Source organism: Branchiostoma belcheri, unplaced genomic scaffold (genome assembly GCF_001625305.1).
Source record: "Branchiostoma belcheri isolate BF01 breed outbred unplaced genomic scaffold, Haploidv18h27 scaffold16, whole genome shotgun sequence".
Taxonomy (NCBI): domain Eukaryota; kingdom Metazoa; phylum Chordata; class Leptocardii; order Amphioxiformes; family Branchiostomatidae; genus Branchiostoma; species Branchiostoma belcheri.
In genome coordinates this window covers 3549384-3566159 of record NW_017803046.1, presented here as the reverse complement: position 1 = coordinate 3566159, position 16776 = coordinate 3549384, and the positions used below count along the sequence as shown (strand labels likewise).

Below are 16776 nucleotides of genomic sequence, written 5' to 3'. Positions count from 1 at the left end.
CAAGGTGTTGTGAACAAATTGCTTTATTGGATAAATCATGGGACCTTCCGGTCAACATCATTTAACGTTACTTACATGATTTATTTGGCTTCGTTCTTGAGTAATCATTCTATACAAACATAATTTTGTGGGTCTATACGGTATCATATCACACACAACGGAAAACCATACAATACAAGGGATAAATACATGTACATGCTGCTGATATAACTACGGTTTATTTTCTAACACAGAAAAACATATGTACAGTATTCATCAATGCACAACAGACGGCATAACATTACGAATAGCCTTTTCATACCAGAAAGAGAGTGAATACGTACCTGGTATCAACCACTCTATTGTACATTTAAGTAGCACCATTCAAAGGTTTGTATTTTGTAACTATGTTTGACGTCTAACAGTAAAAAATGGAATGAAGTAATACTATTTCACATCTCTTGGGCAAAAAAGTGTTCATCTACAAAGAAGCGCGTCCAAGAAGAAGGGTAGTCTGCCGTCCTCCTCCTTGACGATTATGGCAGCAGATGTAAGTTCGGGCAGACGTACTAGCAGCGACCCCAGGCGAGACGGATCCGCACGACAGTTTTCAGTCAGGCACAGTTCGTCCAGCAGCTGGTACAGCACAGGTGTGGTGTCGAGAGGGCCGTCTATGGAGTACAATGTACAACAATATCGTAAACAAATGACAAGCCCCCACACCCCCCATGCCATGGAAAAGAGTGACAAAGCATTTCAATTACTTCTTCCATAGCCGTTACGTCCCTAGCCTCCTTTTTCAGGCGTTCCCGGAACCCTACATACATCTCCGTGGTTGCCGGTCGGAGCTTCTATAAGGGTTTCCGGCCGGAGCTTCTATAATTTGCGTGCGATAAAAAAATACACCCCCCCCCCAAAAAAAAACCGATCCGGGAACGCCTGAAAAGGAGGCTATTACGTCCCGCTCATTCAATTGATAGAAGAAAAAAATTATTATAATGAGTTTATTGCAAATACCTGTCCGAAGGTTAATTGCCCATAACAAAGATAAAAGAACATAGAAAGGGAGTTCAGGATATACATGTAAAAGGTTTTTTTCTAAAACTATGTCTGAAGGGTTTGACTTCTCTTACGTAAACCATGGAAGACGTAATGACCTTGATTGAGAAGCACCATGGCCTTCAAGATGACGTATTCTTCCCTGCTCATGTGCAACTTTCGCAGCGACGTTGTCACGTGATGCAGACGCTCCAAGATGTCAGTAAGTTCGTCCGTCTGTCTTCTCCTTTCTCCGGTGTCCCGTATGTTGTTGTTAATTTTCGACCCTGAGTGCAAGTGAGATACGGCAAAATAAAATTATCATAAGCACTTGTCCTTCATACCATCGACACCTTAAGAGTTTAAAGGCAAATTTGGGCACCGTGTACTATGTCTGCTTCTGTCCAGACGTTCCTGCCATTTTGTTTGTTTGTTTGTTTGTTTGTTTGTTCTCTGCGATCTCTCTCTCTCTCACTCTCTTTGTGCATGTGTGTGTGACATACATTTTCTCTCTCACTGTCACACACACAAAGAAAGAGAGAGAGAGAGAGAGAGAGATTGAATGAAGTTTTTAGCATGTTACCTTTCGCTGTGGCGAGGTACTTCTGTAACCTCAGCTCGTTGTAGTAGATCCTCTGCATCAGCGTCATCCGGGGCATGTCTGTGACGTCATCCCGTTGCCGTGGATACAGCCTCGGTTGCACGATGCTGTCCATGAGAGTCAGCTCCATCCATTTGTTGCTCAGAAGTCTAGACAAGTCCTGCTGTTCAAACTTGTCCTGGCAGGGGAACAGCTTCAGCCACCTGAAACGGTACAGCAGACGTTACAGGTGAGAAATCAGGACTGAGACATTCTATGAGAGCTTGTAGTAAACATAAGGGCCCCTCCCACTACCCTCACAAATATAAAGAATGGACAAAAACTTACACGGCATTCAGGTGTTTGGAAAGGACAATCTTTCTCATATGATTATCTGAGAAACAGCTATCTTATCTGAAAACATACGATAGTCTTCACTGTCATCACAGAAAGTTATAACTACTAACCTAACAAGCCTGGCCACCAAATAGTTTCCCAGGTTTTGTATCGCATGCGCAGTGTGGCACCGCCCGTCCTCCAGGTCGTACAGGATGTGCGCATGCTCAGTTGCCTCGCCGTCGCTCTTGAAGTTCACCTCGGGTTCTTCACACTGGAAATGTCGACAAAAAGTCAGCTTTTACACATTTCTTTTGCCTACATAAAAAAATTTAGAAATTACTTTTTGGCGGCCGAAATTGCGTCTACATTACCCAAATGGGCTTTAATGAGCACTAAAACTACATAGACCATTGATGTACCAATATTCTAAAACTTACCGCCAGAAGTTCATTCACAAGCCTGCTGCTGGAGGCTACCGGATGTGACGTAGGGCTGTCCTTTCCCGTCATAGTCCCCTCTTGGCTGTCGATACCACTGCCGGTCTCCGGGTCAGGAGAAACAGGTTGCTGTTTTGTCACGTCCAGTTTCTTATTCATCCACTCCCTCCGTCTCCGTTTGGCCCGGCCTCCAGGCACACGGTCCTCTCGAACAGCTGGCAAAATAAGACCTTTGTTAGGAATATACAAGTATTGTTTATTTCTCTGCTGTAGCGTCTGTTACCTTTCAATCAATCAATCAATCAATCAATCAATTAATCGATCAAAATGGTTTATTGCTTATCACGAACATTACAGATGAAAGCTGAATTGCGTTCAAAGATGCACATTCATTTTTTAAAACATTAACGAATACACAGTCTTGAAGTCAAATTGCATTCGAGTTGCATATTAAAAATATTTACACAATGTAAGAATTTGATTGCATCTGTTTGCTTTGCGTTTCACGCCTGTCTGCTTGTCCGTCTATTTATTTGTATGACTGTTGAGGTACCATTCGAATAAAGATAGGAACCTATAGTATATGGCATGTCAGACAATTGTAAGTAATGTTTATATCATACACTCCTGCATTTATCCTTAGATAATCTGTACTATTCCTCTCGTTTCACCTGCGATCATCATGCCATTGCGCATGCACCGTCTCAGGCGGCAGCCCTGGCACAGGTTCCTCTTCTGCATCATCACCTCACATCTGTAGTCTCCGCGCACGCATGCGTACAGTCGCCTGTTCTGTACCTGGAGGAAATATCACAACAATATGTTCGTCCATCACTTCATGCAATCTGTTCTATGGATTACAAAAGGTGCAGGCTTACATACATAGACATTCGTGAACGCTGCTTCCTTTAGTCGCCACTCACAGATTAAGTGTGGTAAATTTTAGTTAGCAATCACCCTTCAATGTCATAGACATGCACACGGAATCTGTTTCAAAGGTGGGATGATGAAATCAAATGCAAGAAAATTAGTTTAAAACGTAACGTGGAAAATTGTGCTTTATCTGCAAGGTTCTCAATCCAAATCTAAATCTAGAACAGAGGACAAGTCCAGCCACTCATGCATTGCTACAGATAGATACTAGTACGTGGCACTGGACAGTAAGATGTCCAGCTAGTAGGGCGATCGTTAAGAGTTAGCCAAATATTTACGTCAAGCCGATACCAACATGTTATCGCTAGTTAAGATGTTGACTTATGTTTCACCAATAGTGAACAGTGCGGTGCCCTCCCTAGGTATAGGGACTGTTTCAAGCAAAAGAAATGAGCAAAGCACCACACTATATACATTTAGTTACACCTTACAAGTTCGTTTTCACTGACCGTCCGTTTGAAGAATCCCTTGCAGCCCTCGCATGCCATGGCGCCGTAGTGTAACCCGGAAGCCTGGTCCCTGCACACCACACACAGCTTTTCAACTGGAACACACCACACAACAATGAACGAAGAAAAGAGGAGCGATTGACTAAGTTTTCGTTAGTTCTTTCTCACTTCTAGATAAAACGTGACGAGGCAAGACTATAGTCACCGGACAGAAAAAGAGACACCCTTCACACCACACACACAGTTTCTCAACTGGAACAGACGACACGACAATGAACGAAGGAATGAGGGAGGGAGTGACTGACAAGTTTGTTCGTTATGTCCTCTGGATAAAACGTGACAAGGCGAGACTACAATCGACCTTGAAATTGTAGCCCGTTCACGCACATGTAACACAGAAAAAAAGAGACAGAGTGTTTCTATCTCTAACTGTTATATCGATGTATTAAAGTTAGTAAAAGATTATCTATTTGTATATATCATGATATCCCCTAACAATAATATACAAAAACTCTTTGAGTTCGTATACACCTGTTTTAAAAAGAGGGAAGAAATAGGTAAACTGTATAATCAATGATAGCCTAATATGTTCGCCCATGTGTATACAATAGATGTAGTGTAGCACTTCTGTAGATTTGTAGTGTTTATACGACTGTAAACTAAATGTACTGCATTTAGCCCGTGTGGGCATGAATGTGCAAATAAATATCATTGCCATTGTATCTCGACTTGTGCAAGTACAAACAAACAAACAAACAAACAGACACAAATATGGTGTCCACATGAATGTGAAACCATGACAACAGCAGAGGCCAGCCATTTTGGTCAGTGGTATGCGAGCACGTTCTTATCACGTGCAGGTGAGAGGGTGGGGCAAAAACTAAATATTTAAATGCTAAATATTTACTTGTGTATTGATGAAAGGAGACATATATCTACTTCATCCTTTAAGCAGAAAAAAGAACGGTAAATTCAACACCTTACACATTTGTCAAACGTCATTTTAGAGAACATTGCGTGACAATGAATCAAAATAAAACACACAACTTTCTTGGTTGCTTTAAATAATGACATTATCCTGCCACTTGCTCCTGGTCAGCCAACGGGAACTTCTTAACATTTACCCAAACCGACAAAAGATATGTTCATAACCAGAGAAAGTGATTAAACAATTGGACTGGGCCCAAAATCACACGAATCCACTGTACAACATCTCCTTAATCACCCAGTAGTAGAGTTTGAATTTCATACGAGTAAGACAGAAAAGAGTTGGAAGAAATCTGTTCAAGTTTTAGCCTTACCTCGCACTTGTTCCATTGGCCCCGTCCTGGGCAGAAGCAGCCTGTGTATGCCTCCGTTGGTCTCCGCCTCCCGGAGACCGTACTGGAGCTCCGGACTTGCCCGTGGAGTGGACTGGTGAGACTGGCTACCTGTCCCTGGCGGCGTACAGCTCGGGAAACTGAGGTTTTGGGCCCCGTCGTGGTCCTGGTTTCTCGGGGCGTTCAGAAGCTTGTATAAATCTGATGTGTTGGTTTTGGACGAAGTCTGAGCGACATAAGACGGCCCTCCTGGAGGAAGGTGGGTTTCGCGAGAAGGAGATACATTTTGGCCCGGGATGTCCTGGTGTCTTGTGATGATCGGCCAGTGGACTTGGTACGGCTTTGTTGGTTGACCAGGCCGGGGGTCACCAAAAGCTTGGGTGGTCAGTTGTCCAACTGCACTCTGATTCAAACCATTCCTTTCCAACAAGTATTGTACATTTCGGCCAATGATGGGCGAGTTTTCTTTTGGCCTATTTTGTCCAGGAGAGTACCGTGCATTGTTCGGCATCATGGCGGGGTGTTGCTTCATCTGGACAGGCTGTTGTTTGGTGACGTGTGTTTCCAGCATGATGCTGTGGATGTCAAGCTCGGGACACTGAAACATCCCGTTGACTTCGTTCGGTATTATCATGAATGGTGGCTGCTGTTGTGTCAGTGTATCTGCGCTCTTGCGTCTTGCTGCAGTGTCTTGTGCGGAGTCGATTTGTGTCCCAGTGCCCCGAGTGCTACAGACGCTATGTGATGGTCCCACCAGCATATCTTTAGACGGAGGGAACCTACTAGTATCATAGTGTTGTCGCTGCCGTCCTTCCTGGCTTACCGAAGCTCCGTTGAGCCTTAGCCTAACGGAAGACGTGCAGGCCTCCGTGGTTGTAGACGTCGAAGTGGTGTGGCCCTGATAACTGATGGATGTGTACACCTGCTTGGGTTCCGATTGTTGGCCTGTCTGTGGCATGATCTTGTATTCTGCGTCTGCAATAGTGTGTTGTCCAATTGCAGCCGTCATTTGGTTGGACGCGGCCATCGAAGTAGCCTGACCAGGAGGGTTGATGCCATTGATTTGGTTGCCTTTTAGTGGTATTTCAAACGACAAGATCTGGGGTTGGACGTTTTCTGGAGGAGGTTTAGCTTGTTGGGTTAGCCTTGCGTCAACTGGCAGCTGATGCGGTGACAGGTTCTGAAACATTATCTGAGGGCCGCTACTTGGAACACCGTTTGTGAGGCCGGAGTTTACCGTAATGACAGGTGGTACAGACACCTGTTGGGAGCCGTTTGGTGGCATCTGTTGCGTGGGGAACATCAGGACAGCCGGTACCTCGATCTGTATGGTCGGTTGGAAGGGCGTGAAAACCAACCCTCCGGGTTGTTGCTGTTCCATACCTGTAGCTTTCACTTCTGTATACATTGCGTTGGCTCCGGTTTGCGACTTTAGGACGTCGCGTACCGACAAATTTACTGCTTGTGTTCTGCTGGTTTGGTTTTGACTTCTTTGGTAACTATGAAGTACAGACGAAAATTGACCGGTTTCAGTGAGGGAAGGGGACGCCTTATGTTGTCCTGACTGTACAGATTCTTGTGGCACAACCGAAACTATATGACCTCGAGCTAAGTTTGAGGTGTACCGCTTCTTTGGAGGGCTACAGTGGTCGAAGCTTTCGTTTGCTGGAGGAGTCGCTTTTCGTTTAGCCGTTAGTCCCTGCTCAGTAGATACGTCAGCGCACTGGTGATGCTTCAGCTGGCCTCTACTTTTGTCTGGGTGGATTTTGCCGTTTGGTTCTGACTTCGAATCAGAGCGTAGATGGCCGTTTAACAGTTTTCTGACTTCGTTGTCTTCGTTCCCTTCCCCTCGCACGTTTGTGGTACTGAAGACCTCTTGGACAGACTTGTCTTTTCCGATCGACCCGACTTCGTTGCCTAGTTGTGCGACTTTCGTTGCGGACCGTGCCTCGTCCCGGGCGGTGGTAGTCTCTCTCACGACCCCGTTTGTACTGTTACTGTGTTTAGTGACGTTAGAACAGCCCTTCATACCAGCCACTGCGAGCCGTTTTGTCGCAGTTGACCTGTGCTCTTCTGAAACTGCTCTTCTCAGACGGCTGGTTTTCCAATGGACGCGGTATTCGCTGCGGCCTCTCTCCTGTAATTTGTTGGGGTAAATGTTCTCCCTGCTGGTGTCACTCTGAAGCCAGGAGTCTCCCTGTGCCCCGCTGACGGCCGGTATTTCGTCATCCCCGCCGTCCCCTATGACCCCTTCTTGCCCGCGAGTGGCGTGAGGCACCACCTCCTCAACCCCCAGCATGGTTCCGTCTCTGTATGATGCAATCAAAGTGACCATAAGTTCCCTTTGAATACCGCAATGTGATACAACAAACAACGCATATCTTGGAAAAGCTGACGCAATGTCTGCAATTACCATTGCCACAGCGACTACACGTTAGCCAATCAGATGTCGATCGCCCCTAAAATTGAATTTCCCGTTAGAAATAAGAAATAAGACAGCAAGAAAGTATTGGCGCTTTGATTTTAGAAATTTGAATTTTTCGTTACTTTTGTATTTTCTCGTTGAAAAAATGTATTCTATAATTGAAAAATTAAAAATTGAAGAGAAGAACATACGTCATGATAACCACAATGTGTAAGAACCTGGCTTTTCAGGGTGCTCAGAGTACACTAAAACAAAGGAAAGGCGGCATTACCGCACTAAACGTCAATTTGCGAGTATAGTACGGGCAAAGAGGTTGGATATCTGTTCAGAGATGGACAAAAATGCTAGACATGAAAGAGCTTTCGAGCAAGAGATACAGTTATTAAAACTGCCATATTTCACTTCAGCAGCGGAAATGACGTTAATGGACGAAACGATCTCCATACAGTCGGTATCTGGTTTGTGTGTCTGGTTTGTGTGTCTGGTTTGTGTGTCTGGTTTGTGTGTCTGGTTTGCGTGGTGGGATTTTCATAGTGAGGCTATGACAGATTTGACCATTGATTTTGTCTAACATTTACGACTGTCCCCCAAAATGTCCCTATATGATTTATGATCATATGATATCATATGATTCCTTTATGGTTTAGTAAACCTAATGAAATCGTCTACCAGAGTTCTTGTCCGGTTAGCCCCTCGTGTACCCTCATAAAGTCCTGTCGGTTGTCCAAATCATGCGTCCTGTTTACTGAGGAAATCGGACGATATATAACATTAGTGCACGGCGGTTTGTAGAGTGCAGGGTAAATACAGACGTTTGACATGGAGAACAAATGAGTGATCACGTGTGCACACGTGAGTCTGCGATTGGCGGAGGATCACAGGTACTATTAGACAGTCTGTCTTGCACACGACAGATCTTCTAACTATAGCTGAGCCTTCATTTTAATTCTTCCTTTTTTGCTGACGTTGTCTTACTGGATACCTTTTCAATCGATATGCTAATACCACGATCGAACTAACACGAGTTTCTCCAAGTCTGAAGCCTTCAGGCCTTTTTCCTACGAAGAATGTACAGTAATGTACAGCCCAGCCAATATTTAAAAGACAATTTCCTACACATAACAATTTAAAATTCACAAAATCTTGATCTTCTATGCCCTTAGTACAAATTATTTTCTCGTTATTTTGTTCACAATGCACGATAATAGATCGTGGTAACTTCAGCACTCTTTTATTCTGATGTCTGGGTAAAACTGATCCCAGAAGTTCGACGTCGTTGCCCAAAAAATTATTACAGCACGAACCGCAGAATATTCATAAATTTTCCAATATCTCTGTCTTGCCAGTAAAGTCACGCATCGCTTCTACTCTACAGACAAGTCAAACTTAGCGTCCAATACGACGCTGTGCCGTATAATTGAGACCAATTTTCACAAAGTAAGAGTGTTTACACAAGATGCCAGGGGTGATAGCAGTCAGCGGACTTTGAGCTCCGCGGTCTTGAAGGTTATTCACCTTGTGGCTAACTGGCCAGTAGAGCTGTACGTTCTGGTGCTCATGTGATTTACCGTATAAATAGTGACGGGGCGTGCCCGCTTTAGTAGAAAGAATAAAAGGACCTTCAGCTTGCTGCGACAATACCTAATACATGTATGACCTAGTGGTCATTGTATTGCTCCTCACAGAACACACATGTAAACGACTGTAGTCAGTGTCAGTAGTTCTATAGCCACCATCTCCAAGCAGAGGTTTGGGCTCATTTTGCGTGTTTTAGGCTTTTTATCGTCTTTTTTTTGCACTGGAATCTTTTTTACGTTGGCGATAAAAAAGATTTTAAAAAGCCTTAAAAACGCGCAAAAAATAAGCCAAAACCCAAATTCTGCTTGGAGAGTACATATTGGTGTTGTTGGCTTTATAGCGTTTAGGACACTTACTTTTGAGCAATTGAGGATATAGTTATAGCAGTTGTCAGAATGTCCAAAAACTCCCAGGTACCGGTATCAACCGAGGCTCTACATGTCACACTCTACATACCCGACTGTTGAAGACGACAAGAGAGTTGTTCGGGTAAAGTTACCTTCAGTGAGGAGCATTTTTTCTATTCTAAATTCATCATTTCAATTTCTCCATTCCTATCGTCTTGACTGTTCCTCCAGTCGTTCCTCGGTATTAGTTCAAGTTATATAATTCATTCCTCGGCTTCGCATTTTTTACACCCAACTTATGTTTCCTTTTCTAATCAAATGCTTATCTATGTTAGGCTAACATCTTACATTAGATATTTAGATAGCCGCTGATCATACAACTGTCCCAAAGTCCAAATATCGCACCAGTACACGGGACTCAGGATCACGTCATTTCTTGTGGTAAATAAAGTTGCATTTTACTCGATTCAAAGTCCGGGAGCAACTGTTGAACATTTCAATTTTGAAATGAACCCGAAAAGAAATAAACAACTGTCCTCTATGTTGGTGGCGGTATAAATATAAGTTGAAAAAACTTTAGTTTGCCGTCACCAAGTCTTGTGATTAATTGTTAGTATGAATAGATTTAAAGAAATAAGAAATAACTAGCTCTTGATTTAATTAAGAGATTGTATTTTGTTTATTTGATGATATTTTGTGATATTTATTTACCAATGTATAGATCCTAGGATCACGTTATGACGAACGTGAAACAAAGTAACACGAATACCTCTAGCTAGCCTCTTCCAGGCTTCGGGAGGCGGCTGGAAAGAGCAGAAATTGGCCAGATAGAGATATAACATGCCAGGGGAGTTGGTCCGCTGGAGTGTACATTTCCGGATGCGGCAAAATGTACTCTCTAGCGGACTACCTTCCCCGGTTTGTTAGCTCTCTATTTGACCAATTACTACTCTTTCCAGCCGCCTCCCGAAGCCTGGTAGAGGCTAGAATACCTCCGCTACCACGGGCAGTGTGCCCGGACGCACCGGTACCAGAGGTGACGTCATACAGGTGAGGACAGGTGCGTGTTACCTGCGTGAACCAGGCAGACGGGCGAAGTCCACCGGGGCAAAGTCCGCAGACGGAGTGGCGTTTCCGCCGGTGGGATTTCGTGCATGGTGCGAGGAGCTGTTGTTAAATTCACGGTGTTCCGTAATAAACACTACTAATGGTTAAAACCATTATCGTAAAAGGAAAGGTCTAGAATTTGCCCTCCCAGGCCCGTTCATTGTTAGCCCAGATCACTGGAAGAAATACGTTTTTCTTTTCGCTGGAAGAAATAAATTTTAGGAAGAAACCAATAATTCATTTCCAACAGGTGCCTTTTTTTCTTTCGGGTGTACTCGAGTTCAAGAACAGGCTATTAATATTGTGAGAGATTTATTCCGCTTTTATGGTACTTTATGTATTCCAGCCAGGGACGGAGTGTTTGAACAGAACCATTCTGAGTCGGTGGTCTGTTGAAGACAAAGTCAACAGTGCCCGGATGTGAGTTTGCGCGGTTTTATTTACTGCCAGTCGGTCCAAGGGTCGGGGTTTCTCTAGGAGAAGGCTAGCTTGGGGTTAATGACCTCTCGGTACAGGGTGGACGCGCCCTGGGTAAGGATGGCAATGCAAACGAAGGCGTGAAGAAATACGTGACGTGCCTGTAGAAGACGTTTTATCTCTCCTTGTTCTTCGACAACACTAATAAACATCCCAACATCTCTATGGAGAGAAGTGGACCTCTGGGCCGGCAAATTAGTTACTAGTACCAATAATTCAATGAACTTGCCACTACTTGCCAATGGCAGTACATGTACATGTAGTTGGCACAGACACAAGTCCTGTAACATGTTGTTGTTACTTTTCTCTTGGATTATGTCCGCGCAGACTCTGTTACTGCCTGCGACCCTCGGACTGTGGTTGGGAGTTGACAGCAAAGCTGACTTGACCGCGAGAAGAACTAACTGTTTTGCGTTTTTGCGGTTAGGAAATATTTGGCATCCCGCCACCTTATCATGTGGGTGGGCAATGCCGTCATGTTTCCAGACTCTACCTTCAATGTGTACAAACACAAGCGCGCGGTATGCTGTGGCTCAGGTCTAACGACATACATGTCGTACGTAGATGCTGCAATGCAAATTCGGGCCGTATTTTGACACGTACAATTCTCTAATATTATATTCTTTTATGACAAGATCAGTAGTTAGTTAGCCACGTTTCTTTTTCAGTGCGATCTTTCCTTTTTGGAGAAGTACTTTTCGACGTGAGTCATGTCTGATGCAACATACATTCCAAAGGTGGAAAAATATTTATTCAAAACATCGTCTCTTTGCTTTTCGATGAGTACTTTTCATTGCCATAAATATTGACTGTGTTCAACGGCAAAACACGCCATTGAAATCCGGGATCCACACAGCATAAAACGATACAAAACACATGAAAAAGCACACAAAGTTGTAACTAAAACATCCTTTGGACATCACATACTGAATAAGACACAACTGGATAACCGGTGGAACATAGGATCTAAACTGTGGCGGTGGTCTTGTTCCTTGTTGGTGTACTGAGTTCTCGTCCAAAACAAAATGGCGGCAGTCATCTTCTAGACAGTTGTACTGAACTTTAATATTGCTCAGTAACGATTTATAGTATGCACCTAGCAAAAGTACCGCGAATATCCCGCCCACTCTTCTTCACGTCTGTACGCCTTATTGTGTAAACGCTATAATTGTATATAATCTATTGAAGTGGATGCCATATTTCAGAGTCTCTGTAAGAAAGAAACCCAGAACCCCACTCTGCAGCACAAACACATAGAAAATGCACTCCCATCACATACATACAAACAAACAAACAAAAAGAGATTGGCCCAGGCTTCTAGGACAAACATCAAACAAGGAGAAGATACAATACACCACGTAGTAATGGTAATGTTGAGGTGTTCTCCCATGCTTCATCTCTAGGCTTCAGCAAAAGATAGCACGGCGATAGTATGGCTACAGTACTAGTATACCCGATAGTAACGCATCATTACTGAAACATTACTGAAGAAAATGAAAGATAGAAAACCATAATTGAATGGGCCACCTTCACAATACTGTGAGTAATTGACCATCGTCAGCAGTAAATGTCGGTTTACCCGGTTTATACATGTATATACCACTATCTCACTGTGACTACTTTACATCTGTCCATTTCTTTAGAATTTCGTCTTCTGTGCAAGTGTAACGCCTCGGTTTCTATTCCCAACACAAGTATATACAAAACTGACCGCATAGTATTATCATTCACCCTCAACACGATCGGGGGAAGAAGTTTGTATCGAGGCCCTAGGCAAGGCATTTAGCGCGGAGAAGTCTTCTGGATCAACGATTATCACCCAAGGAAGACCAAACATAAAACACACATTACCTGTCAGCCACAAACCACCTGTCCCAGCTTCTAGTTGCCTTTTCCAGCTTTGTGTCGAACCACAACATCATAAATACCGAAAAGTGAAGAAAACACGCATTATTTTCCGTCGTCAAACTTTTTTCTATGGTTAAAAGTTACCGAGGACTTTTTCCAGACAAGTCTTGCTCGCTCACGGTACTCGCCAGACGTTAAGGTCAGTCTCCGCTCACCTTTGGTCAGTTTATGGCGGGTTTACCTGCTGCTTTACACAGCAAACCCGGGTAGTAAGTAGTTGTAAAGGTGTCGTCAGCCTTTGCCAATAGCCACCATGTCTGGCTTTTCCAGGGGGCAAAGTCCAACACGAGCACGGTGTCGCGTGCGTCTCCTCGCCGTGACTGGCTCATGGCGCGCATGTAAAAGAAAGAGAGAGAACAGAACTTATGATTTATGTCCTGCACTATTCGTAACGTACTGGATTCTTGCTTGTTACAGCACGTAAAATGATAATACTTTAGACATAGCATTGTATGTTGTGTTGTGTTAATCTAAGGGCCCCCTGTGGAGGATACAAGGCAATGTTCACTACCATCGCAGAAAGTTTCAATGAGAGAAGACTCACGAAGCGGTAAAACAGTAATTCCAATTCAAACGATGTTAAGGAACATTGTTTTTCAATATGGGGCATTTCACAGTTAAATGTTTGTTTGGCTTCTGTGAGTGAAGTGTATCATTCGAAACGGCTGGCAAATGTTAAACATTACATGCCAATTGAACTTTTCGCAATGATTAAATTTACATCTACCAGTAGGAGGCAGCTAAGGTGAAGGTTCGTTTCACGTGAACACCGCATGAACAGAGCGTGCTACAAATTAGACGTGAGGCACAATTACGTCATAAATCTATAAAGAGACTGACCATTGCTGTTCGACGAGAGGAGGGGGACATAACGTCAGTTTAAGACTCTATGGTAATCCTAGTAAAGTATACTAATTCCACTGAAAGGGTAAAAGTAGCCAGCTTTGGTGGAAGGATTGAAAAAAAATTTACAGTTACCAGACAGAGCAGAGCCATCACGTGATCAGAACAGGTGGTTTCACCTGATCGTCCCACCGAGTGGAAAACGGATCTGTAAGAGCAAATTAATGCGTTTCAGCCGATGTAATGAGTTAATAAAAAGTATAGTAGATGTACTGCAACTATATGTATGTACCGAACAAGCTCTCGAGTTTAAATAAAGCTTATTGTACTACTATGTCACAATAGTTACTCTGCACTGCCACGCACCCGGACACGTCTCTAGCTCTGCAATATTTGTAATAAGTCAAGAATATCTCGAGAATAGTTGTGACGGTGTTCTCAGGGAACAACTAAACAAAGGCACTCCTTTGTTGCTGTCTTCTACCTTTCTTCGACCTTCCTTGTAAGATACAGGATATAACTTCACGTGTTAACAACCACGCCAAAGGTTTGGCTGCACATCGAAGAGACGCAATACCTTTATTTTCCGCTACCAACGGTCACATTCTAAATTTCTTAGTCTGCTGTCCGAATCTTATGGTAGAACACACAACGACGTAGGAAAACAGCTGATATAAACCGAAATTTGCTTAGATTTATTTCGAAGTAAACTGTGTTTTACTTGATCGGATTGGATCCTTCGCACTTTGGCTCGACATGAAGGTCGTATTGACCTTCAGGTAAACCACAAAGGTTGCGGCAGTATTTGCCCAATGTCTGGTTTTCCACTTCAATGGCAATTTCGGGGGCGGGGATCTCTGTCTGGGATCCAAGGGTCAACAGGTACAACACGCGAGTTTATGGTCTCTACCTTCTCTACAGGACGGTGTCGGCAAACATTGCCCCCAAACGTTGTTAGCAAAGTTTTCGTCGGGTAAAAGCGGCTAGCTATGCTGCGTTTTACACTACTTCCGCACGGTGCGCTCTTGTACAGGTTAAATAACTTCCGCACTACAAATGAACGTACATTGGTGCACGGGCAATGTTATTTCCCTGGCCAATATCAAACACCGTATTTAGTGCAGTTTCTATTATCAGCGCATCTCACGTGGAGTCTAGTGGATACTAGCTCAAGTTTCCCGATTTGCACTCGCCGGAGAAACCCTAATACTGCTACTGTATTTTCTTGCCTCGATACACTCATCATACAGGATGTTGCAGAGCCTACACACACGCCAGATCCTCGGCTACAGGGCCAACATGCCCCCAAGGAATTTTTACCACGGACACTCATAATCTAGGATTCAGAACTCTAGAAATACGTTAAAATTCTGCTCCCTTAATGTTACAATTTTGACAGGCACTCTTGATGAAGGCCAAGGCAGTTGAGAAGATACTGAAAATTTCAGTAGCGGGAAGCTCGCAGGCAGAGGCCCAAAATAACTTTCACCTGAAAGCCAACGTGATGAAGCTATTCACAGGGATCAACTAGGCTGTTCTAAAATCGTGAACAGCAATCCAGCTCACCTGTTAAATCACCTCCGTTGACGTTGTTGCAAAACCATTGAAGACTTGGCCAGGAGCCTCCCCCATTGTATCTGTCTTCCCCTTCACGGAAACCAGCCATGATAATAGGTGCCTGAGATCTATTGTCAGAAAGTCCTTGGCTTTATCACAGACAATGCCACGTGTCTTTACACATGTCTCTGCGGCCATGTCTCCTTAGTGTCTACAGCTTCAATCAGTAGTCTGAGTAGAGTTCTTGACATCGCTGAGTGCCTACTAATGGCGTTGTAAAGGCACTTCTATAGCTACCCCAGTTAACAACGATACAAGTAGCATCGACTGGAACAGAACTTGTGGCCATAGCCCATCGTGATAATGATACACTGTACTGCGCGTGTATGTGTTCTGCAACTCATCAAGAGTTTCATTCATTGTAACGATTCCGCACTTGCCATGCTAATAGCCGTCGTCTATGCTGGGCTGTAGCGAGATTCGGTCTTAAAAAGTATCAAGTTTTCCGATGAAGCATACAGGGCGAAGTCGGAACACAAAATTCATCGACTTTTGGCTCACAAAGTTTGTCTCACAAAGTTGTGTTTGAGTCTTTTTTTTTCTTATCGATCAAACCTCAGAATTATTTCCATGCAACCGTTGAATTTCTAAATATCATCATTTTGCCGGTAAGACAGCTGATAAATCTTGTAAAGAGTCAGACGTTACAGACTGAACATCCACTAACTTTCATCAGTGACTGACTGACTGAGAATGAGGTAGTTAGCTGTGGTTTTCGTGTGTTCTTTCATTGTTTCGTACATCACTCTAGACTACATCTTTACTGTTTTATTATAATACTACTACAAGTGACGGGGACACGCGTGCCACTATTAGCGAAGTACTTGTAGAAGCTAAGTATAAACAGCAAAGATGCACACCACCAGAGATACGTTTGAAAACGCTGAAAAAAAACCTAGGCCGAAGCTATCAAACAACTGCTCGCCGGAGGTTGGCTGTCATGTACAATTCCCCCGGCCGTCGTGTCGGTCTGGTATTGTGCGGAGATCGGGGTTGATGAGGTCACCGCGCTCGATTATCGCGTGCAGATTGTGTGAGCGGCGGGCCGAGCTGCGTGACTGAGCCGCGGACTCTGACAGTCGCCTGCCAACTCCGCTCCGCTCCGACATCCCCGGCCTGACCGCAACCTCCCCCCGGGACACGGGCTTAGAGCGGGGGGAAATAAACCCGGATTATCGTGATTGTTCGATTAAGAGCAGAGTGCAAATCTTCCTATGAACGTTATTTAACAGTAAACTTCATCTTGACTTCATGCATTGTCATGGAGTCGTAATTATCAAGGACCTTGATGGCCTAGAAGCTAAAGGTTTTGATCGCAAATAGATTGGTCTATTTAGTTGAAACGTTTCGTTACATACTCAGGTTCACCGTTGAATATATATTAGACGTACTTCAAGCTC

The 16776-nt window shown here is 43.9% G+C and overlaps 1 protein-coding gene across 4 annotated transcripts in view; it reads right to left on the bottom strand.

The window, feature by feature from the left end:
* LOC109465993 (nuclear hormone receptor FTZ-F1 beta-like) overlaps nt 1–15366 on the bottom strand; it is a 20945-nt gene extending 5579 nt beyond the window's left edge. The window contains exons 1-2 of one of the 4 annotated variants that reach the window (XM_019763499.1): nt 15326–15366; nt 5881–7383 (exon numbers count right to left, since the gene is read on the bottom strand). In XM_019763499.1, the coding sequence (XP_019619058.1) occupies nt 5881–7373 (1493 nt within the window). In that variant the 5' untranslated portion in view covers nt 7374–7383; nt 15326–15366. Of the gene's footprint in view, nt 1–5880; nt 7384–12859; nt 13236–15325 lie in introns of those variants that run through there. The other 3 variants (XM_019763496.1, XM_019763497.1, XM_019763498.1) reach the window with 3 other exon arrangements.
* Between the last annotated feature and the right edge of the window lie 1410 nt (nt 15367–16776).